The sequence below is a fragment of the Physcomitrium patens genome, chromosome 10 (assembly GCF_059467195.1).
Source record: "Physcomitrium patens ecotype Gransden chromosome 10, ASM5946719v1, whole genome shotgun sequence".
NCBI classification, from domain to species: domain Eukaryota; kingdom Viridiplantae; phylum Streptophyta; class Bryopsida; order Funariales; family Funariaceae; genus Physcomitrium; species Physcomitrium patens.
Genome location: NC_143419.1, coordinates 2380786 through 2404181, shown reverse-complemented (window position 1 = coordinate 2404181; position 23396 = coordinate 2380786). Strand labels below are relative to the sequence as shown.

Here is a 23396-nt window from a genome sequence, read left to right as displayed (position 1 = left end):
ACAAATAACTATCTTATCATATTCATGTTTAGATTTTATATTTAATAAGATAAATTTAAAAAATTAGGATAGAAATACATAGATAATATATTATGAAATAAGATGAAATAATTAAAATTTATATTATATTTATTCTTATTAAATTTTTTAATAAAAATATATTTAATACAAAATTTATAATGTTTATATGTATACTTATGTAATCTTATTGGTTTTACTTAGCTATTACTTAAATTGTTGCATAAAAGCTTTGAGAGTAAATAAGACTATCTAATACAAGTTGCAAGATGAGAGATATCAATTTTTTGTTGCCTTGCTTGCTATTCATTAAGAGCAAGCGAGTAAAAAAATATATAGATTCATTTTAAAAATTTGTTTTTTTTTTTCAAAGTCATTGGCTTAAAGAACTTGTACTACTAATAGTAGGTTAGGGAAGCAATCAATGACATCAAGAATTCAATGGTTGGAGGAATTAAATTTGATTGATTAAAAAAGGATTTATTTTTTGTGAACCAAGTTTGTTCTTCTTTGTACTTTGTTTCTCCCTAGGCCTTACGTTAGTCCTCCTTCTTAATGACATGATATCAAGGACAAAAAATTTAAAGAAGATACATAAAGAAGTAAGATGTATATTAAAGAAAGATGAAAAAATAGAAATAAGAAAATATGTATATTCAAGAAAAAATTGGAATATCTATTTTCAAAGATTAGAAAAACTAGAGACTATTGAAATTAGATTAAAAGCAAAAAACAAGGTGATAATAATAAAAAAGGTCTAACTCTTACTTCTATATATACTATCTAATTAAAAGCTATGTGGCAACATTCTATAGGACCTCCAATGCATGTCCAACTTGCAACATATGTCTAACTTGCAATATAAGCTTTTTATATGTATGCCACACAATCAACTTATATTACAAATAGCCAACATATGTGACATGTGGCCAACTTATTGGCCGAGTTTTTAACCTACCAATGACTTATAGATACATATAAAATCCAAGTTGCATCTATGAAGCTTTTAAAAGATTTTCTATAAGATATTATTAAATTTATTTGTTTATATTTATTTCTATTTATTAATAATATTTAGATATTTATATGAATAAATATGTATGTCCATAACATTATTTGTCTTTTTTGAGACAAGTTGCATAAGAAGCAATGATCACATGTTAAAAAAGTCTAAGATGCAATAAATTGGATTTTCCACATGCTAAGATTTTTTTTTCCTTCAAAGGTAGTTGATAGGTTCTCTTAACTATTGATAGTATCCTATATTAAAGCATAAACACCACCCAAATATATGATCATTATTGAAATTTTTATTTTATTTTTAATAAAATATTTGTACATCTATCATGACTAATTTCTATCTCTAATAATATTACTAAACATTAGGAGTCTCTTTTAAGATTGTGATACCAAATGCGTTATATTTTACTAACTATTCTAAGAAGAACATGTTGTTTTTGAACGTCTTCATCTCTATTAGATTGTCTTGAAGGCTGCAATAATTAGAATATTTCATCTAGTAACTCAACAAACAATAGCTCTTTAGTTGAATATATTTGTTGTTGATTCTCTATTTTCATAGCACCACAAATATAAAAAATCAATAATAGAATATGAAATGCAATCTTCATTGATTTTCATTTTTTTTTATAGCAATGAATTATTTGACTCTTTATCTTTATTTTGATAAATAATATTGATAGAATTTTATTATTTTAATTATTGTATTTATAATATTCTTAGTTAGCTTCTATAAGTGTTCACTAATAATATATCTGGGCCAATAAGTAAGATATTTCAACCTAAATTGGCTCTACATGGAGTCTAAGACTTCTTCAACTTCAAATTCTTGAATATTATCTACTTTTATAAAGAGATGTGGCATTTATCTTCTTCTTAGAATATTTAGTATCTTATATGATTTAAAAAGAGACGTGTAGAATATAGAAAGGATCTTCATAGATTCTAGTTTATATAAATAATATTATAAAATTTATATAAATAAACTTTATAATAATTGATTTGAAAGTAAATTAATATGTTCACAAATAAGAAATGGTTCAAGTCTATAATAATCCAACTTATCAAAAAGGCATCTAGTTTTGAAATTACATCAAAGTGACTATATTTTGTTGTTAATGTGAAATTAAAGTTGTTCTTTATAATAAGCATTAGCATTAATATTAGCATTAATTTTTATTTATTTATTTATTTATCTATTTATTGATATTTATTAATATTTATTAATATTTTTAAATTATATTTTTATTATTAGATGTAACTTTAATAAATGATTTGTTAAATCTTTTGATATAAGATTATTAACTTTTGAAAAGTCAAATATATCAAGTTGTGGATGATAATTATAATTAATATGAAAAAATATTTATTGAATAGAAATATATATTGTATTATTATAAAAAAAACTTTGTCAATGGAAGAAAAGTTGACCAATCATCATAATGGTATATTTCAAATATTGCTCCAAAATTTGATTTATCTATTTTTTTATTTATCAATTTGAGAATAAAAAGCCAAAGATAATTATATATATATATATCTTTAAAAACTTTAAAAAATATCTCAAAAATCTTAATATAAATTAGATTCTTTTATTAAATATAATATCTTTTTATAATCCATGATTGTAATAAATATTATAAAGAAAAAATTTAGTTATTTTTTTTTTTTATCTATAATAGATTTTGTATATGAAACAAAATGTGTTATTTTTGTGAAACAATTTACTATGACAAATATGAAGTCTTATGAACTTGAGGTTGGAAGATTTGTAATAAAATCCATAGAAACAAAAGACCAAGGTTATTTTGATACAGATAGTGGTTATAAAAGTCTATAAGATAAATAATGAAAAATTTATGATCTTAAAAAAATATCACATGATTGTATAAATCATATTTGAAGCGACCAAAATCTTTTTAAATTAATTACAATATTTTGCTGTGTAAAAAATATCCAATAGCTCAAAAATTTTAACAACGTGAAGAGCTTGTAATTGTGCTTCAGCTTTTAAAATATACAAGTATCTCTTTAAAAAGGGTAGATTATCCTTGAATTTAAACTTATAAGTATCATGAAGTTTTAATAGATTATTTTTAATGTCATGAACAAAAAGATTAAAGGACATACTTAATTGAACTTATTTAAAAAAGATTGAATCAATAGTCAATGTTAATTTGATTATTCAAAGATTAATTTTTTTTGACATTAAAAGAGTTATTTGTTGTTGATAAAAATCTACATCTCATACTTTTGGTGTAAGGTAAGAAAGTCTAAAAGTTTTTATTATTGTAAATACATAAATATAAAAAATCTTTATTGTTGTAAATTTACTTGAATAAATAATAATATGGTAAAGTTTTTGCTTTGATTTTTGACAATATTACATTTAAAGAAAATTTTGATGCATTTGATTCAATAATTAATGCCTTACAAAAGTTAACATAATATAAGATTGGTGTAGAAATAAAAGTTGTCTTTAAGACTTCAAATGATGCTTTTACTTCTTTACTCTATTTAAACTTGTCTTTACAAGTCTAACATATAAATAGAGCTACAACATTAAAAGAATTATTTATGAAGATCTAATAATAATTGATAAATCACAAAAAATATTTTATATTTCTTATTATTTTTGAAATCTTTTAATTTATGAAATTTTGAATTTTTGAAGGATCTATTATAAGATAATAATTTGAAATGATGTTTTATAAAAAATCAACTTGAATAGCGTAAAATATATATTTATTTTTTATTTTTTATCTTGACATAGAATCTTGCATCTCTAAGTTTTTTTAATACATGATAAATATGAAATTCATGCTGTTCAATGTTTTTAGAATAGATTAAAATATTATCTAAAATAATAAACAAAAAAATCATCCAAAAATTCTTCAAAGATATTATTTATTAGATATTAAAAAGTAACTAGTACATTTATAAGTTCAAAAGGCATGATATTATTTTCAAAATATCCATACCTAATTAAAATATGGTCTTTTATTCATCTTTTATTTTGATGTATACTAAATTATATTCTCTTCTAAATTTTATTTTTTTATTTTTTTATTTTTCTATTTTTAAAATATAAATCTTGGCTTAATTCATTTGATTAAAAATTCTTAAAATTAAATATAAAAGATAAATATTTTTTATAACAATCTTATTGAGCCTTTAATAATCCATATACATCTATAATAATCTGTCTTTTTTTTTCAAAAAGAAAAAAAAAATCTCTTGTTAAAGATTTTAAATGGCATATAAAATTCTTGGCCAAATTCTCATCAATATATTTTTGGAGTTCAGTTAACTCATTTTGTGATAAACTATAGATTGGTCCAAATGCTAATTAATATCTTTTTTGGAGGTTAATTAAGCAATTACATGTATAATGCTCTAGAAGAATATTTGCATTCTTCTTCTAAAAAATATCTTCATAAAACTAAATATTAGTTTAGAATGTTATTTGAAGTTTTTTTATCATTAAAAATAGATGTGGCATAAATAATTAAAGATAGCTATTTTTTTTGCAACATATATAAAAGCTTTTGTACCTACAAATAAGGATTTGATTGCATTTGACTTATAACTTTTGACTTAATTAATTAAATTCTTGTTTCTACTTTAAATAAAGTCAAGACTATAAGAAATTTATTCGATTTAAGTGATATTATTTTTTAGCTACAATAAACCTAAGATGATTAGATTTAAAAAAGATCTAATTATATTGAATATCATAAAGCTATTATGACTATTTGATATTACTTCTATAAGAAGGATTTTATGAATAACATCTTTAGAAGATAATAGACAACCACCTATAAGTTCTACATGTACAAGTTTTTAACTTTCTTTACTGGGAGTATGTTATATCTTTTCATAAATACTTTATTTAAGAAATTAGCTAAGGCTCTTAAATTTAGCAAGGTAGAGGCTTTGTAATTTTTAGATCCTAAATAAGTATCTATTATAAAATGTAAAGAATGTTTTGAAGAGAAAATAAGATTTTTATGGAATATTATATAAGATTTTAGATATATATTCTTATTATACTTGAACAAATTTATTTTTTAAAATATAGTCTTTTTTGATAGCCATAATCATTCTTCTATAATTGTATTGCTTCTTTGGAAAATGTTGAGTAGTGTGCTTAGATTTTTTATAATATAAGCACAATCTTCATTGATAATAATAAGTTTTTTTTGATTAAAAAGAAATTTAAAATATATTCTATCAATTTTCATGTAATTTACTTTTGATTGAATGTATTAATAAGATGTTTGAATTTTTATTAAATTATAAAAATATAGAAGCTTACTTCTATAATTTTCAAATTAAAATTCAAAAAGCCAATTGTCACATTTCATAATAAATTGAATTACTTAACTGAATGTTTGAGGATCAAGTAAGTTCATCATCAATTGTTTTATCTCACATTATAATCCATAGAAAAATTGGCTAATGAAAGTAGCATCATTTTACTTGATATTAGTTATGAGTTGTCAAAATTATAAAGCATATAATATTATTGATTAATTTTTTTGTTGCAAAATATAAATCTTATAGGTTGCAATACAAATTACATTATATTCCTGATACATGGATTGAAACTTTATTAGAAAAAACCTCAAAAATATCTAATATTGGATCACATCATTCAATAAAAAGATAAAAACCTTGATAGAACAAAATATGAAAATAGTATTACAATAGATTTGATTTGTGATCCTTAAATTGGATAGCTTTGAAATTAAAGTTCAATCACCATTTGAACTTGATTGATAAATCTTTGAAATTTTAATCTTTTGACATCAAATTTCTCAAGTTAGACAACTCTTGGTTCTCTAATACTTAAAAAATGTTTCTCCATACGAGAACTAATATGATTTGATATAGATATTGAAGTAACTCTAATTATTTCAATATCTTCATTTTTTGCCAATCTTATAGCTCTTTGTGGTGGTAAATTGAGTTGATGCATCACAAGCATTAACTCTTTCATTTGATCTTACTTTTGTACCATTGTAGTCTTTATTTTAATAAGCTTGGCCATAATAACACAAAAAAAAAGAAAGTCTAATATCACTTTAGATAATTAGAAGAAAGGACTTAAGAACAAAAGAAATTCTAAGAGAAATATCAATTTAAAAGTGGATAATCCACAACTTCTAATATGCATATGTCTTATCAAGAAAAAGAGATAATTTGCTTTTAATGAAAAAAGACAAAGTTTTAATAATATAAGTATATGTTAGCCAATACTTGAAGATAAGAACTTTAAAGGAGATATATAAATAAGTAAGATGTATATTAAAAGAAGATAAAAATAGAAATAAAAAATATATATTCAAGAATAAATTAGAATTGCTATTTTTAAAGATTAAAATGACTAAAGACTCTTGAAATTAAATTAGAAGAAAAAATAAGTTGACAACATCAAAAAAAGGTCTTACTCTTGCTTCTATATATACTATCTAACTAGAAGTTACTTGAGAATATTCTATAGAACCTCCACTACATATCTAACTCACAACACATGTCAAATTTACAGCATAAGCTTCTTATATCCAACTTATATTATAAGTAACTAATTTTTAATCTACCAATCACCTATAAACACATATAAAGGAAAAGTTGCATCTATGAAGCTTATAAAAAGCTTTTTTTTATCAGATATTATTAAATTTATTTATTTATATTTACCTTTACTTATTATTATTATTTAGATAATTATATGAGGAAATATGTATGTTTATGATACATAAATCATAAAAAATAAAATAATCAATATATTTTGTATGAATAATAATAAAAAAAAAGATATTCATTTGAACATAATTTTATATTTATACTAGAATGGCTATTGCTAAAGACAAAAAGACTAAAGACTCTTGAAACAAGACTAAAGACTCTTGAAACAAGACTAAAAACAAGAGAGATATTACCAAGAATAAATAAGGCTTCATTCTTGCATCTATTTATACTATCTAAATAGAAGCTATATGGAAACATTCTATAAGACCTTCAATACCTATTCAACTTAAACAACATATCTCTAATTTAAAAGACAAATTTCTTGTATGTGTGCCACATAGCGAACTTGCATCACAAATTACCAATATGTGCAATACATGGTCAAATTATGAACCTATCAATCAACTACAAACATGTATAAATTCAAATCCGTATCTATAAAGCTTCTAAGAAGCTAATCTTTTACTTAATATTTCTTATTTAAGTAATTATATATGTTCATGACATTCCTTCGGCAACACCTTCTTTAGCCTATGCTTTCTTTGGTCCTAAGTTCCAATCTTAGAAAGAAGGCATAAGCATATACATTGAATATTTGTTTAAATTTTTTGAAATCCATTGATGGATGAAGAAGAAGAATTATCATAATACTAATTGGGCATCAATATAAGAAATAAATATAAGCCTATAATATTTTATTAGAATTTATTTCTTTTTTTATAATTTTTTATATTAATGCCAAATTTAATATTTATGAACAAATAGAAGAATAAAAATAAACTTATTAGAAAATTAAAACTCATTAGCAAGAAGTTGAAAAAAATTGCAAAAAAATATATTTTGCTTTCAAATATTAAAAGCTTTAGAATAATGTTTTTTTCACAAAGATACTTATCTTCCAACAATTTTTTGACCATCTTCATCCAACCAAGGCACATGTAAGAAAGAACTTGCTTATTAGTTATACATGTGATTATATAATATTTTTTTATTATAGATTATTCTAAGGAAAACTAAAATATAAAAAATAATTGTTAAAATAGAGATAATATTTTTAGCTAGCCACATAATAACAACTTATTTTTTATTTTATTTATTATTTGAAATAAAATGGCTAGTATTTATTTTTTGATTTTGTAATTTCTAATATTTTATGTAATTTTTTTTCTCAACTTTATAGTTTTATAGCATTTTAATCATTTTTTATTTACCTTATATTATACTTTAAATTATTATTATTCCTAGATTTTTAAATTTTATATGAATCTAAGTATGCTTCTAGAATTATTACTTAATTTTCCAATACACTTACAAATGATATATTTATTTCTTTTTAAAATTATATTAATTTATAGATTTCTACTTTTAAATATCCAAACAAATGTTTGGAAATAATTTATATTTCTTACAAATAACCTCTATGTAAACATATGACCATAATATTGACTTAACAAACTTCAAGTATAGGTGTATATAATACAAAGGTCAATAAAAAAACAATAATATATATATATATATATATATATATATATATATATCAATTTCTATGCTAATATTTGTTTAAACTAAATTTGCACATATGTGAGTTTGATAAAATCTATTGTGCACCACTTTTGGATGACCATATGTTAGCTACTGTAGCAAAATGTGTAATAACAGGTAGGCAATGCTTTATTTCAGTTCATTTTAATTTTTTGGCTTCTTCTACCTTAATGACCGTGGAGTATGGTGACTAGTGGTGCTACTTTTTTCACTCCAATTACACATGACAGCAAAAGCTGGGCACTTGAGAAACAGTATAGCCAGAGTTTGCCTTGCTACCCAGTTTCTGCAGCTCAAGCAATTTCAGCCACCAACACTCAAGTCTACACTCTTCCATTTCTCCTTTCCTGCACACAGTCTGTGTTGGCTGGGTAGAGATTGTGTTCCTGCCGAAGGCCAAATTGCAACCCAAAACTCCAACTTTTATCTCACAAGCCACACCATCCACAAGGACCCATCGTTACCTCGCAATTTATTTCCTGCAGTAACTAGAGCACGATTGTACCACCAGTTTTCAATAGCACTGCTGGTAATTTGAAGGTGTCATTCATGTCCAACGAGGCGAGAGCCCCAACCGTTCACGTTGGCCGGAGACTTGAATCCTTTCTGCTGCTCCATCTCTATCAATCACCCGCTTCGTTGACGTAGCAATTGGCGGATACACTGGAACAACGTCACCAGTCTTACTCCAAGCCTGCAAGGAGGCTAGACCTCAATTCTGAGTGAATGATTCTGGCTTTGAAAACCCGACGACAGATTTCTGTCTGTCACTACAGCTATCTGACCGTGATTGAAGTGTGCTTGACACTCGGGTAACGCAACCACAGTCACTCGAATGAAGAAGAGACTGCTCCTTCCGTTTCGCTCTGCTGGACAGAAGCTCTTTCAATGAGATAAATTCCAAGAGCCATATTGTCAAGCGTTCTCCCAATCGGCAACACTCAAGGAATTGTTCCCTTGTCGAGCTATACCACTCGCGCTGAACCTGGTTCTGAGATTCAAGTTGGAGTTGATACTAGAGTGTACTCCACGACCCCATGGTGATTTCGTTGTGGTTGTATCTCCACGAATCAGTTGGGTACTCGCCATCGTCGATTACAGACAAGACCTGTTTTGGGCGGAGCACAGACCGGGTTAAGAGGGGGGGGAGGTTGTGTTTAATAAGAGCAATGAAAGGATGGTCCACTCGAAGACTTGTGGGCTCTAGTACATTTTCCGTTGCTGGCTACCCTCGCGCAGAATATTGGAGAAATATCGAATGACATGTCTGGAAAGTGACAGGGATTAGATGACCCTGGGGAATCTAGGTCTAAGGAATTTTAAAGGAACACCAAGAACTGAGGGGCATAATCCTGGTTGTCCGGCAAACAAACATTCCTCCTGAGCTTGAATACGTTGATAACGATTGGTTGTGATTAGATTGGTACATGACAACCTCTGCTCATCTTTTAGTAAGATGGTACGTAGATGGTGGTCTTGACCTGTAGACTTGTACCAACAATCATCGCATCACTTGCACAATTTTGATAAAATCCGTCCTGTATGCAAGCATGACAACGCACCAACAAATTACTCTCAGACAGTGCTGTTACAACGAGATTTTATCTCCAAACTTACAGAATGGCAACTGCTGAACTGACAAACTAACCTTCAAAGGGTAAATGTTCACAACGTTCTGTAAACTTACTGTACAGATTTGTAGACAGGCATTGTGCCTACCATCTATTGAGCCACCCTATGAATGCAGTTTTTAAGGGCAAATAGTGGGTTTTGAATAGGAGTCCTATCTAAGCATCTAAACCTGCAGAATACTATCACTACAATGAATCCTGAAGGGCAATAGAGTACAGCAATGTTGTCTGCATGGTATAATTCTGAGAGCTTGCTTAAGATTGGCTACCTCTGCAGAGTGACAACAGCTGCTCACGTTCCCAGATGATTTAAACCACTGGTGCTGATACAGGTCCTGCTCGTTCAGGTGGACGTTCTACAAGAAGAGGGGGATCTGACAAATCATCCTCCCACCACTGCAAACAGGATAAATCTGGAGAGGATTGCACTGACGTGCTTCGGGAATGGTCACCTCTCGTTCCGACTTCTTGTATGTGCTCAGGAATTTCCTGGCTCCCAACGAGCATAAGAATCACTTCTGAGATTGATGCCCTAGTTGTCGGGCTGTCCATTGTGGACAAGAGTGCAACCTTCAATACCCTGAGAACCTCGTCTCTGTCATATTTGCCAACCAGTCTAGCATCCACGAGGCGCAACAGGTGCTCTTCGTTGCTTGTCTCAAGAGCTTTAATGTATGCATTCCTTACCTGCGAAAGTAATACGAGCTATTGGTGTGAACTGACAAAGTCGCAGTTTAATTACAATTATATTTTCAAAATATAGACTAATGGCTAGATTGAAACAATGGTGCTGATAACAACATTGCAGTTATACATATTCAAATAAGGCTGAATGGGGATGCTTACCTCGTCCAAGAGGAAAAACATAGTTCCAGAGCGACTGCGACTTGTGGTAAGCTTGCCGGTCACAATTTCCATTAAAAGAACACCAAAGCTGAATACGTCCACCTTTTCAGTAAGCTGACCACGCATGATATATTCCGGCGCCATGTAACCCCTTAAAACAAGACACCACATGACTTTGAGTCCCAAAGTACAACTTGAGCTGCAATTTATGATTGATATTACAACTCAAATGCAAATTAATTCTCCAACACAAGACACGTAACTGCCAAAGCCTAAGAAGATATCATATCCGTATCGCAATTTTGTTTTCAGGCATCGTACAGTACTTACATAGTGCCAGCAAGATTTTTCGTGAAATTAGTCTTATCATCAGGACACAGCTTGACCAGTCCAAAATCAGCTATCTTGGCATCAAGGTTTGAATCTAGCAGAATGTTGCTGGCTTTTATGTCTCCGTGTAAAATCTGCGGTTTGAATTCGTTGTGCAGATATTGCAAGCCTCGAGCAGTACCGGTGGCAATTTTGAAGCGCGTTGGCCAATCGATGTGTTCAGAATCAGATAGTTTACCTGCGTATTGACAACAATAATATATTTAGCTATTAGAGTTTCGAATAACTTATACGATAAACCATATTCGTTTAATCTTTCATAAGATCAAACCTACGCAATCGAAGATTACCAAGCAGGGTTTGACGAAGGCTTCTCTTCTCCAGATACTCGTAGACCAGGAGCCTATGGCTTCTCTCCACACAGAAGCCCCGTAACTTCACAAGGTTCCTGTGCTGTGCCTTACTAATATTGATGACGTCTGCAAGGAACTCACGCTTCCCCTCTTTCGAATGATTAGGAGCAAGTCTCTTCACCGCAACTTGTAGACCGTCTTTGAGTCTTCCCTGTGCAATCAACAAAAATATAAACACGTCTGAATTGTCTAAACATGCTCCATTCAAAAATGTGCTTTTCTCAAACTTCGGTTTGATTTTTTGTTGACAACCCTTACCAGATAAACTTCTCCAAGCCCGCCCTCTCCAAGCTTTTTGTCTTCACGAAAATTGCGAGTTGCGCGTTTGAGTTCTTTGTACGTGTACAAACAGGTTGATACGGATGCTTTCGCGAAATCTGTCCAAGTAGTATTATAAAAAGCTTAAAACTAATAAGCGTGAGGCAATAAATATAACAACAATTACATTTCACATAATTCAGCAACTACTAATCAAAAAGATAGATGAGGAACATATATAAATCAAGGTGTTCATCAAATGACCTTCTTTCATCTTTTTCACTGGTGATTGGGCAACCACATATTTGCATACAAGGATCGCCACCACGTAGACAAGAACAATGAGAAACGTCCCCGCTGCTCCCAAGCCCAGATATAACCGCAACTGTTTGGCCTTTCCATCCTTGTTTGCGAAAGCACCACAAGAATCGCAGCATAATGTCTTCTTATACGTTGACGCAGGAGACTCACCAATGTACGAGCTCTGTGCACAAAGAGATCGTGTCGCTGGATCCAAAAGCTTGGTGCACTGGTTGAGCTTGACCTGATGGACAAACTCCTGTAAGTATTGTGTTTCAAATTCCATGCTCTGGGAACAAACTGCTAAGTGAAATGCCCCTGTGGATAGCTTAAGACAAAACTAGAGAGGTTAACTATGGTTTTTAGACATCTTAGATCTTAGGTTCAAAACATAATTGGCATCCCTTCAGCAGATTTGAATTCAGATTCCTGCTCATTGAAACTGCTTTGCACTCGCAAAGGGTGCAGTATGTCAAGGTAAATCACAAGACTCGCAAAACCAACAGGTATGATCACATTTACGTAGAGTTGCAGGAAAATGACCTTGCCTGTTGCATTTGACAAGCCAATCTCATGGGAAGAACATTTGGATCAACGTATTTTTTCTTGATGATGTCCAGGTCAGTGGAACTCACTGGTACATCAATGGATGCTACACCAAACAAGGTTCCGTTCTCAAATACTGCACACGAATACCAGTCAAGATGCTCAAATTTCGGTGATGTGAGCGGAAGCGGACACAACGTAGAGAAAATTTGCAAGGCTACAAATCGCTGAGTGACTGTGCAATAAGAGATAAGCATATTTATCTTATTTCTAGGGTAAATCACGTACCAGGATAACTCACGGTGGACACATTTCCCTGGCCATTCACATCCTCATAAACATTCGTCCAGAATGTGAGGTTTTTCTTGAATCGCAACTTAGCCTGATAATCAAAGTAGGGGCGGATGGCCCAAAGTGGATTTCGAACCGCATACTCAATGCTTACATATGTAACAGAGCTATTCAGACGACACGAGAATCTTCGAAGATCCATCAATGGATTAGGGGGGCTATCCCCATCACCTGGACCTAAGCTGAAAAAGAACACAACCACGCCCCCTGCGTTCAGAAGCGATACCGCTTGCTCAAGAGGTGGAGTGTTGTGGAAATTTACTGCCTGAGAGAAGTAGCCGTCGGTTACTACCACCATGATCTATCAAAGAAAAACATCCGGAGTGGTTAGGGTTTAGGGTCGTGTCGAACATGCAATTTATCAGGTAAACACGAGCAGATAATCTACACGTGTCTTTTCGACAGGACACTATGATGAAGGAGCTCTCAAAGTTTGAAGAGGAACCTTAAGTTTACTTGCTGAGTTGAAAGTACTCATTGCTTTCTCAAATCCCCGACTGAGATTCGAGAAGCCGTTGGGATTATTTACCAAAGAGGCTACATCAAATGCGGAATGTACGTTTGCATTGCTTCCCACTGAAACCTGCAAATTGAAGGCGTCATGAATGCGGACAGGTGAAGGGTAACGAAAGCACTGACGTCGATTTATTCTTTCGCACTGGACAAATAAATCGCTAACAATCGAAAAATTAGAACTGTAGATTTAGGGCTTTGCATTAATTGAGTGAAGTGATTAGATAGGAAGAAGGTACCGAAGACGGTTGCAGTAGAGTCGCGTTCGTGGAGTCAAATGTGACTACATTGACAGAATCTCCAATACCGAAAGTGTCAAATAGCTCAGTGATAATATTCTTCGCTGGCATGAAAGTTGTACCATTTTGCTGACCGATATCGAGCAGAACCACTAAGTCTTTTACAACGGATGTTGATAAAATGTATCTGCAAGAAGAGATATCACGATTCAATACAATATAATAAAAGCATAACATTCTAATTGGTTGACCTACTCGATCAAAAAAAAGGTCGGACGCTCACCCGGGTTGTTTTCGAGGATCAAAATTGATGCAGTCCTTATCTGGATTCGCTGCCTGCACTCTCAGAATCAACGGAGGATAAGACATACTTCAGCATTTGAGGCTAGTATGCATGTGCTAGCTTCTATAAGGTAACCAGAATTAAGTAGTTGCAAGAACAGAAGAAGCTTACTCGGCCTGGATAAGCTCTAGATACGCCTTCTGCAGATCCGAAGACATACCGCAACAGACGTTCAGCATCATTGCTAACAGGAAATTGGAGGCTTGAGTGAGCACAGATGGATCTCTTGATCTCTGGAGACAAATTTGGATTTGAAAAGTCTCTGAAAAATGGAGGGAGTCTATACCCAAAGGACTAGTCAGAAATGTGGCGGCCTCTCATGATGGACACTCACGTTTATGGAGAAATGAGCACACTTCTACAATGTTGACATGTACCCAACGAAAGTGAAAAAAGAAAAACAAAACAAAAAAAACAAAAATAAACTAAGCTGAAAATTAAAATACTTAACATAAACAAACAAAACTAAAGTAATCTAAACAAAATATAAGAGCACTCTACCATGGACGGTAACCACACATACCTTACAAATCCATCCCTTCTTCCAAAATCTAGCTTATACCTGTCGCATGAGTTACCGCAATCCGGAATTGGTGTTACAGCAGAAACACAGGTCAAATTATCAGTTGTGACTGGGGAACACGCATGTCTGGAGCATCTGCGTGCACACTGCGACAGACCTGAATCATGGCACACATAAGAAACTAAATCAGAACTTGAGTTTTGGACTGCTCCATTATCAGCCAAGCGCATTAGCGTAGGCACACGCACCCGCTTCTTTGCGAGATACAAAGATTCATTTCACGTAGCCGATCATCATATCCGCAGTTAATATCTTTAAAAAAAGATTTACTTTTGCCTAGTTGTGGCATTGAGCTGCAATAGAATGAGGACAAGGAATTTTTTTTTTTTTAAATCTGTTTCTGAGAGTAGAAGGAGGAGCACGACCGCAATCTTGTCTGTCAAGAGCTAGCCGAAGGGCGTCAGTAGCCAGAAGCCGCACTTCATCCTCCTTGTGCATCAAATACTGTTCTTCTATCAACGACGAATCTACAGCGGCGCGACCTCTCCATGCGACACTCAGTAGCAATAGAGATTGCAACACCAGGCCTAACCACAACTTGTCCATAACCTCGATCATCGCACATCGTGTCTGAGCAACCTAAACATGTGCAAAGCTCGACCTCACTGCCTCCACTTCCTGCAGTCGCGGCATTCGGCCTGCTCCATATCTACCAATCAATCAAACGAAGAATAATATATTTAACACAGTCTGTCGCCACCGACTTCGCGGACCGATCCAGCTTGGACAGAATAATCAGAAACAGTACCGGGGGCTGTCAAGTGAATGAGGGGCAACACCGAGCACGCGACAGTGCATGCGTCTCCTGAGAATCGCTTGCAGGTGCAGCAGCCTCGAACACATACACTATTCAGAAACAAATCTAATTCTAAAGATAGAGGCTCGCGGAGGAAGAGGCTTGCGTAAGAGAAGGACTCGATCTAGCTGGACCCCGACACTGTTGGCAGCTTTTCCTCCCGGGCTGTAGGCACTCAATTTGCCTACCATTTCTTTACCAATTTGCTGCCGCTCTCTCGCGCAGTGGGATGGACACCTTGTCAACAAAGGCTAAGGAATAAGGAAGAAAAACCACTAACAAACAAAAAAATCATCCCACCAAATGAATATTTAGGGCAAACTACATACCGTGGAATGAGAGAAACATGCACTAAAAGATGTACCTGAATCGAGCAATACATTTTACGCAGATAATTTTTAGGTCACCGCACCAAAAGTAGTCGCAAAATGGTCTTTAAGATAGGATCCTGCTCGCAAAAGGTTATTCACGGAACTGCTCTTTCACCCTACTCATCCAAGTTCCCTTTTTTACGGGTAAAAGAACCCGTAAAAGAACCCGTAAATTCGAGTTGGAGATCTTTTGGATACCCGCCATGTGACTGAATTTGTCTAAATGTGTGTAATTTGTTGCTCTGTATCTCCACAGGATGAGCTGAAAACCCACAGTCAACTCATTCAAGGAGGTGAAGCTGTCCTCTTTGCTTGTCATCTAACACCTTTACCTTGAAATGACCCATTGGCCTCCATGAATGGCACCATGGCGTTAAAATCCAGAGAATGCGGAGCAGTCCAAGAACTTACTTCAGGAACCGTGGATTCGTTGTCTCGTGATGGAAAGCGCATGCTTTCCGCTCAGAAAATCTGCTTCTTGTACCGGCCTCAGCCTCTCAATTATTATACGGTTGTACTGCTGCTTTGACGGATTCTGGTGAGAGAATTTTTAGATAACTGAACAACTCTAGAGCCCATCCCGAGGCCATTAATAGCGTTTAGAGAGAAAATAATGGACTAAACGTATGACATTAGCTGCTAAACGCAGGAACAGCATGTGTGCGCATCCAATGATAGAATGGGCCAGGTTGCGAGGAAAGCAGTGCTTAAAGCACTCCCTCGGGAGGATAGGGAGTTAAGTTCATTATAGTGGAAATCTCAGCGCCTTTTTTTTCTTTTATTCTTTTTTCTCTTTTTTTTCTTTTTTTTTTCTTTCTTTTCCTGGATTTCACCTTAGTTTTCCAACAGAGACACCCACGTCGTGGAGCTGCAAATGTGAAGCTGTCCGCTGTACATACTTCAGTACAGAAATGACGACTTATGACGAAAAATCATTGGGATGCTCTGCGCAAGGACACGAGCTGTACTGAGAGGCGACATCAACGCATAATTGACCACGAATCTATGTTTTAATAAAGCAATAATTCCGAACATAATGGAAGAGTGGTTACAATTTCACAGCACTAGCAACAAGTTTAATAACGTTGGCAGCTCAGCAATCATGGACATGGTACATTGGATCTGTGTCAAGGCACGACATTGGATCTGTCTTGCTTGAGACGTCTACTTAATTGATTGTGGAACCTCTGGCAGTAGTTCAGTACTCCGGAGCTTCGCGACCTGTTCTTGCAACGCAGCAGAGCATCACTTCTGAGCTAAACGTACATGTTTTTTTGGAAAAAAATTCTACAGAACTATTGGATCCTGTGGCAATGTACGAAAATTCCTTGCAGCAAACCCTAGCCTATCTTCCTTCTAGATCAGCAGGCGTAATGGTACGCTTCTCTGCTCTACTGACGCTCGAGGCGCCCGATGTATGAGATAAAGTTTGTCCAGCATTAGCAGGCGAAATACTGGAGAAATTGTAGTCATGCCACATACAAGGATTGGTTAAAGACGGAAACGATTGAGACGACTGGAAACTCTGAAGGATGTACTTTAAGTGGTGCTCCGGAATGGTCTGGGTACCTAAAAGCATAGAGATGACTTGCGTGATGGAAGGTCGGGAAGCTGGATTATCATTCGCGCATATGAGAGCTATCTTCAACACCCTTATGACTTCTTCTTTGTTGAAGACACCGTGAAGGTTTCGATCCACAAGACGGAGCAGATAGTCGTCCCTTCCCGTCTCCTGAGATTTTCTGTAGAGGTCCCTAACCTGCATCCAGATGCGACGGTAACTTATCAGTGTCGCAATTCAACACAACTTCAAGACATGATGTCGGTATGACAAGGTAGACTTTCCGAACTCAGTCACACACGATCATAGACTTACCTCATCGACAAGACAGAACGGAGTTCCAAAATTAGTTACACTCATTGTCACTTTGCCGGTCACAATCTCCATCAGCAGAACGCCATAGCTAAATACATCCACCTTCTCAGAGAGCTGTCCGCGTGTAATCTCTGGTGCCATGTAACCTCTTCAAACCCATTTCAACAAGTGACAAAGGTTAGTTCCTGTCTTCTAAGCGTTGCCCAGGGGTTGGGTGTCTGCAACAAATGAAATCCTTAATCGCCAAAGAAACTTACAGAGTGCCTGCTATGGCCGTTGTCAAATGCGTTCGTTCATCTGGACAGAGCTTGGCAAGTCCGAAGTCAGAAATCTTGGCTTCGAGGTGGCCGTCGAGAAGGATGTTGCTAGCTTTTATGTCCCTATGTATGATGCGAGGATTGATTTCGTCGTGCAAATACGCGAGACCTCGAGCAGTTCCAGTTGCAATGTTGAAGCGAGTTGGCCAATCAATATGAATCAGCTCCTCAGTGGTTCCTGCAGTGCAAACCAAGACCTAATTAAGTAGCTACCGACGTGAGTTGAAGACGCAATGTTGCTCATGTTCAGTTTGGGTTCCAAGCATTACTTTTCTATGTCAATCTCCGCTTAGTCGGAGATTTCACATCAGAGCTTCGGTGTAAAAGCAATACCTAATAATGTTTCACGAAGACTCTTGTTCTCCAAATATTCGTATACAAGCAGTCTGTGACGACCTTCAACGCAGCAACCCCGCAGCTTCACAAGGTTCCTATGCTGCACCTTGCTGATGATCATCACTTCCGCCAAAAATTGGGGCTTCCCTTGCTTGGAGTCATCAGCAAGCTTCTTCACAGCAACTTGTGAGCCATCCCTAATTTTCCCCTGGTCGGTATAGACACCAACAAGTCAACATATAAAATACTGGATTTCATCGAGCATGCACACAAGACATTGCGGCACCGCTAGCATCGTATGCATGTATCTAAGAAAAGCAGTGCTCACCAGAAAAACTTCCCCAAATCCACCCTCGCCCAGCTTATTGTCATTGTGAAAATTTCGAGTCGCTTTCTTCAACTCTTTGTACGTATATAAGTTAGTGGATATAGATGCTCTCGCAAAATCTGCAAAAAGGAAAACATCATCCAACCTGAATAACTGCTTCCTTCGACGATTCAAGCATCCTTGTTGAAGGACGTGGGCTAATGGGACAGAATAAAGGCATAGACTGACCTTCTTGAATCTCTCGAACGAACTTCCGAGCTATTCTATATTTAGAACCCAGGACTGCAATAATTAGCATCAGAATGATGGCAAAAACACTGGTCCCAGCAACAGCAAGATACACTGGCAGAAGGTTTCGCTTCTGGACATCTTGAACAGCACAAGTATCACAACACAGCAGCTTCTTATAGACTTCCTTAGGGTCCTCGTTGAGATAGACGTCTTGTTCACAGAGCGGCTGTAGCCCTGGGTCAACAGCTTTAGTGCAATGGCTAAGATTGACCTGCAGAAAAAAAAACAATCGCCGAATTTAGCGCAACCATCTTGTACACGAATATTTGAAAAACAAGTATTCAAATTTCCCCGACGAACACTTGAGCTAGAGCTGTGATGTAGTACTCACGTTTTCTTCTTCACATTCCAGCTCGATGGCAGGTACATTCGGATTAACAGCCTTCTGCTGGATGATAGCATTGTCGCTTGCATTCACAAATACATCAATGCCTGCAACTCCATACAAGGTGCCATCCTGGAATACTGCAGACGAAAGATAGCCATGTTGGTCAGTTTCATTACCACTTGTGCAATGCAATTGTTGCTAATTAAGGCTTAAAATTCAGGGTTAAGAGGCAAGGAGACGACTATGTATACCGGGATACGTAACAGTGGAGACCTCTCCCAAGCCATCGAAGTCAATGTACGTGTCGGTCCAGAATGTGACATTCTCTCTGAACCGCATTTTAGCTTGGTAATCGAAGTATGGCCGAATGGCCCAAAGTGGATTCCAAAACGCATCTGCTTCGCTAACGTAAACTACTGAGCTATTCATCTGGCAGGACAGGGTGCGAAGCTCTTGAAGAGTGTCAGGGGGATTGTCAGATTCGCCCGGACCAATACTGAAAAAAAATACGATCACGTTGTCCGCATTCAGATTCGCAACTGCACGCTGGAGCGATGGTTCGTTGATGAAAACGGGGTTTTTGGAGAAGTGGCCGTCGGTGAAGACGAGTATAATCTATGAACCATAGACACGGCAGGTTTTGAGGACAAGAGGTACTTGGCAACATCACAAGGAAAGCCTCGATGAATTATGTCAAAAAGCATTTCTGAACAGCGAAGATAGCAAACTCACATTATTGTGAGGCAAAAAGTTATGAAATCACCTTCAATTTGCTTTTTGGGTTAAACATTGCCCTTGCTTTGTCAAATCCAAGAGTGAGGTTCGAGACGGCCGGGTTGCCGCTTTTACTCAATTTGGAGACCTTAAAAACTGTGCGTAACACTTTACTGTTCTTCTCATTTACAAGTATCTGCAGATAGTTCCAATCGGGGGCGACGCGTCACAAGAAGGCATGGGATCGTCAAACAAACTCATACAACTAGCTGCACAACTGTCGTTTTATGACTGAATGGAGATTTGATGCAGAGATGACTATCGACTCGATGTAAGTTCAAGGTAGAGAAGCTTACCGAATTTGGACTGATTGGAGTTGCAGCCACTGAATCAAATGTAACCATGTTGACGGTATCGTTGATTCTCAATGTGTCAAAAAGCTCCGAAACGACGTTTACCGCTAATTTGAGGGTTGTGTCCCTTTCCTGCCCTATGTCAAGAAGCAATATCAGGTCCTTCACCACCGCCGTTGCCAATATATACCAAGGGCGTTTACGAGGATCATAGCTTATGCAGCCTTTGTCAGGCTCGGCTACCTGTTGTTTGCCAATCACGGGTGCAACCACACATCTTAATTTTCTTTCCATAAACCAAACACACTCCTCGTGTGACTTCGAATTCATAAACGAGGGAAAGGAAAATAAACGAAGATAAAGAATAAATATTTTGAATTTCTGCAGAAAAAATCGTCGTGAGAGATTACACGTCCAGGATAGCTTCGCCAAACACCTTCTGCGGAACCAAAGTAGTTCCAGAATGTGAGGTTTATTTTGCTGCTCGCCGTAAACTGAAGATTTGAATGAGAGCATATAGCTCGTTTGATTTCTGGCCTCAAATTTGCGTTTGAATAGTTGCGAAATGGAGGCGGTATCCTACATTAGGTGCAAATTCAATTATCTCAAATCGGTCACATAGGGGTCGAAAAACGTGATGCTTCACATCCAGAAAAAAAATGTAAAATTGTCTCCGACACCGACAACCTCATTCAGGCCACTTACCGCACAAAGCCGTTCTTGCCAAAGTTGAGCTGCAACTGCAGGCATGTTTTATTAGGGTTAAGCGCTTCGCAGTCCGCCACAGATCTAAACGTATTGGCGCACAAGAAATTGTCGTTGTGAGATGCGGAGCAGGCATGACGGGCGCAATTATCCACACACAGCGATAGTCCTGAAAGAACACACGGGGGGATTAGCTCTTTTCAGTGATCCCTCTCGCTCTCTCCCCTCAATATGACTTCTAAAGTTCATAGAACGATTGGCAACTAGCTCTATACAAATGCCAGGAAGGTTTATAGACGTGGAGCACCTTACCACATTCTTCGGTATCCATTGCAAGGTGAAGAGCATCGTCGCCAAGACGACGCACATTCTTCTCCTTGATGGAAAATTCCTCCATCGTCATAGAGTTTGCGAGCAATGCCCATGACGTCCAAACCAGCAGCAACACCGAACCAGAATAAAATCCCATCGCGAGAGAACGCCTAGTCGAAACTCCGTCCTGGTGTTCTCACTAACTTCACCATCTCTGCTTCCCATCCGTTCCACAGTGTGCAGCACACTTGTGTTGCTCTTCTACCACTGCTCTCTTCCACGTTTCAACTAGAGGCGGATCCATCATACCCGAAGGATCCTAGAAACAATGCCTCCACCACATATGTCCGTCGCCCCGTCAATGCGACCGTCGAGATTTCCAATATCGAACTGATACGTGCATCCAAAATTCAGACTTTTGGAGCTTCTTCTATTCAACTCGTGTTCGACAACTTCCTGGAGCAGCCTAGGATTCAGAGAAAGAACTTGCAGGCTACAGGATTGAGTAATCGATGACCATCAGTCTGTCTCTCAATACTCATCGCTCACTTTCCCTTGGTCTCTGAAACGAGCACCTTAGAGTTTAGCGCGATAAAAATCTAATAGGCTATCGAAGGTTGGTGAAGCAAGCGGAGTCGGAGTCAGCGAAAAGATCCGGGCGTCGATGAATTCCAGTAAATGAAAGACGTTGTGTACGGAGAACCTTGTGCAAGAATAGCATGAAGGCCTGGCGCTTGATGATTCCACTATCCTGTAGACCTCATATAATGAAGCGTAACTAGCCTGCTGATTCGATCCAGACGGATAAAGCCATGAGTAGAGAATGTACGCGTGGTGATGGGTTTGGTGAACCTTGCGATCGACGTCGGCGATCCAGTTGATTATCGCACTTTTCTGCAGCTGGAACGGGGAGAACCGGAAGTTACTGTGAAATCGGCGGAGCTAAATTACCGATTCAACATTGAATGTATTGCCGAATAAACGAACAACACACATTTCAAACATTCATGCGTGGTAAAATACAAGGCAGTAATCGAGACAAAGCAGTGAGCTGCACATTCATGATGGAATGCGTAAGATTTCGATGGCTTTTAACTTGCAAGTTCCCCCTCCCTGGCGAAAGAATGACATGTCAAAACGTTATACTAGGATATGCGACTTTACCGAAGCGTAGTCAGGCTTGCCCAGAATTTTCGAGCCCCTCCAGGGGCATCCTTTACTGTCCTCATCTCTCCCCAACTCCAGTTGGAACATTTAACCTCTAGAGCCGGCACAACCTGGCAATCAATCTTTAGGCACACTTTTCACTCTGATCACTTCAAGTTTTATCTCAGAACCACAGCATCGAGCTTCCACGTTGCCCATTACCTGGGTTATTTCGGCGACGCGGGACTGGAGAGTTGGAGGAACAAGAGCAGTGTATCTTTGTCCACTACTTCAGGACGTTTTTATTGCTTCCTGTTCAATAGCAGAGTGGCTCATCCCCCTGTCGAACACGAATGTACTAAAGCCTTAGCGGCATCCCGTTTCGAGTTTCGCACACTCGTGCAAACTCCACCCGCCACTCAAACCACAGGAATAGACAATGTCTGATCGAATCAGCGAGGACGCAGGAGTTTTGGTCCGTATCCGCTGAGCTAATTGTCGCAGCATTTTGGACCTGAAGCATAAGAAAGTGTCCGTTGATTTTCTTCTGCGGTCTCGAGAGGATAAGGGGCCATTGCTTGCAGAGCCATAGGTGCGTCGATGATGTCCTGTGCTCACGGCGGCTGCTGGCATTTTCAACGCAGTCGACTTCATTTCCATTTTTATTTTCGTTCATTGATTTTTTTTAAAAAAAAGATCGACAGACTGCAAGTTGCTTGCTACCAGTCTGGTCTCAGCCACTAAGAACACAGCATTATGATAATGATTTCGAAACTCGCTATCACACAGGCTTGTGACAGAAACGACGATTTCCGAGTCTGGGTTCATGGTTACAA

At 36.1% G+C, this 23396-nt stretch overlaps 3 protein-coding genes across 9 annotated transcripts; all 3 read right to left on the bottom strand.

The window, feature by feature from the left end:
- Positions 1–8440: 8440 nt before the first annotated feature.
- Positions 8441–15588, bottom strand: LOC112287631 (cysteine-rich receptor-like protein kinase 13). Of its 4 annotated transcripts, XM_024530828.3 has the most exons (15): positions 15053–15551; positions 14628–14784; positions 14216–14384; positions 14045–14097; positions 13762–13948; positions 13455–13592; positions 12947–13310; positions 12661–12794; positions 12077–12356; positions 11813–11931; positions 11492–11705; positions 11142–11379; positions 10812–10962; positions 10235–10652; positions 8441–9872 (listed from the first exon to the last, which is right to left on the bottom strand). In XM_024530828.3, exons 1-14 carry the CDS (start codon positions 15243–15245, stop codon positions 10275–10277), a joined length of 2775 nt encoding a protein of 924 aa, XP_024386596.1. In that variant the 5' UTR covers positions 15246–15551; the 3' UTR covers positions 8441–9872; positions 10235–10274. The 4 variants fall into 4 exon arrangements, with proteins under 4 accessions (XP_024386596.1, XP_024386597.1, XP_024386595.1 ...); XM_024530829.3 differs by lacking the exon at positions 8441–9872 and having other exon boundaries at positions 9904–10652; positions 15436–15588; XM_024530827.3 differs by lacking the exon at positions 8441–9872 and having other exon boundaries at positions 9904–10652; positions 15053–15449.
- An 869-nt stretch (positions 15589–16457) lies between these two features.
- LOC112287630 (uncharacterized) lies at positions 16458–21979 on the bottom strand. Of its 4 annotated transcripts, none has more exons than XM_090253409.1 (14): positions 21415–21979; positions 21103–21271; positions 20808–20976; positions 20401–20640; positions 20094–20240; positions 19582–19945; positions 19334–19467; positions 18940–19213; positions 18712–18830; positions 18381–18591; positions 17988–18225; positions 17731–17878; positions 17424–17613; positions 16458–16799 (listed from the first exon to the last, which is right to left on the bottom strand). In XM_090253409.1, the coding sequence occupies exons 1-14, from the start codon at positions 21569–21571 to the stop codon at positions 16774–16776; spliced, it is 2586 nt and encodes an 861-aa protein (XP_090109535.1). In that variant the 5' UTR covers positions 21572–21979; the 3' UTR covers positions 16458–16773. The 4 variants fall into 4 exon arrangements, with proteins under 4 accessions (XP_090109535.1, XP_073392845.1, XP_024386593.1 ...); XM_073536744.2 differs by lacking the exon at positions 16458–16799 and adding an exon at positions 16846–17308; XM_024530825.3 differs by lacking the exon at positions 16458–16799 and adding an exon at positions 16846–17075.
- Positions 21972–22809, bottom strand: LOC149988193 (uncharacterized). Its single transcript, XM_090253410.1, has 2 exons — positions 22579–22809; positions 21972–22314 (listed from the first exon to the last, which is right to left on the bottom strand). The coding sequence occupies exons 1-2, from the start codon at positions 22666–22668 to the stop codon at positions 21991–21993; spliced, it is 414 nt and encodes a 137-aa protein (XP_090109536.1). The 5' UTR covers positions 22669–22809; the 3' UTR covers positions 21972–21990.
- Between the last annotated feature and the right edge of the window lie 587 nt (positions 22810–23396).

Excerpts from the sequence above, each read along its gene's own strand:
- LOC112287631 (XM_024530828.3), bottom strand. The coding sequence starts at position 15,245 with ATGATCGAGGTTATGGACAAGTTGTGGTTAGGCCTGGTGTTGCAATCT. Across the intron at positions 14,785-15,052 it reads TCTTGACAGACAAGATTGCG|GTCTGTCGCAGTGTGCACGC; the intron begins GTCGTGCTCCTC and ends GCCATGATTCAG. Across the intron at positions 12,357-12,660 it reads TGGCTTGTCAAATGCAACAG|GTCAAGCTCAACCAGTGCAC; the intron begins GCAAGGTCATTT and ends TTTGTCCATCAG.
- LOC112287630 (XM_024530823.3), bottom strand. The coding sequence starts at position 21,571 with ATGGGATTTTATTCTGGTTCGGTGTTGCTGCTGGTTTGGACGTCATGG. Across the intron at positions 21,272-21,414 it reads AATGGATACCGAAGAATGTG|GACTATCGCTGTGTGTGGAT; the intron begins GTAAGGTGCTCC and ends GTGTTCTTTCAG. Across the intron at positions 19,468-19,581 it reads CTCCACTGTTACGTATCCCG|TATTCCAGGATGGCACCTTG; the intron begins GTATACATAGTC and ends TTTCGTCTGCAG.
- LOC149988193 (XM_090253410.1), bottom strand. The coding sequence starts at position 22,668 with ATGTTCCAACTGGAGTTGGGGAGAGATGAGGACAGTAAAGGATGCCCC. Across the intron at positions 22,315-22,578 it reads GCAAGCCTGACTACGCTTCG|CTGCAGAAAAGTGCGATAAT; the intron begins GTAAAGTCGCAT and ends TCCCCGTTCCAG.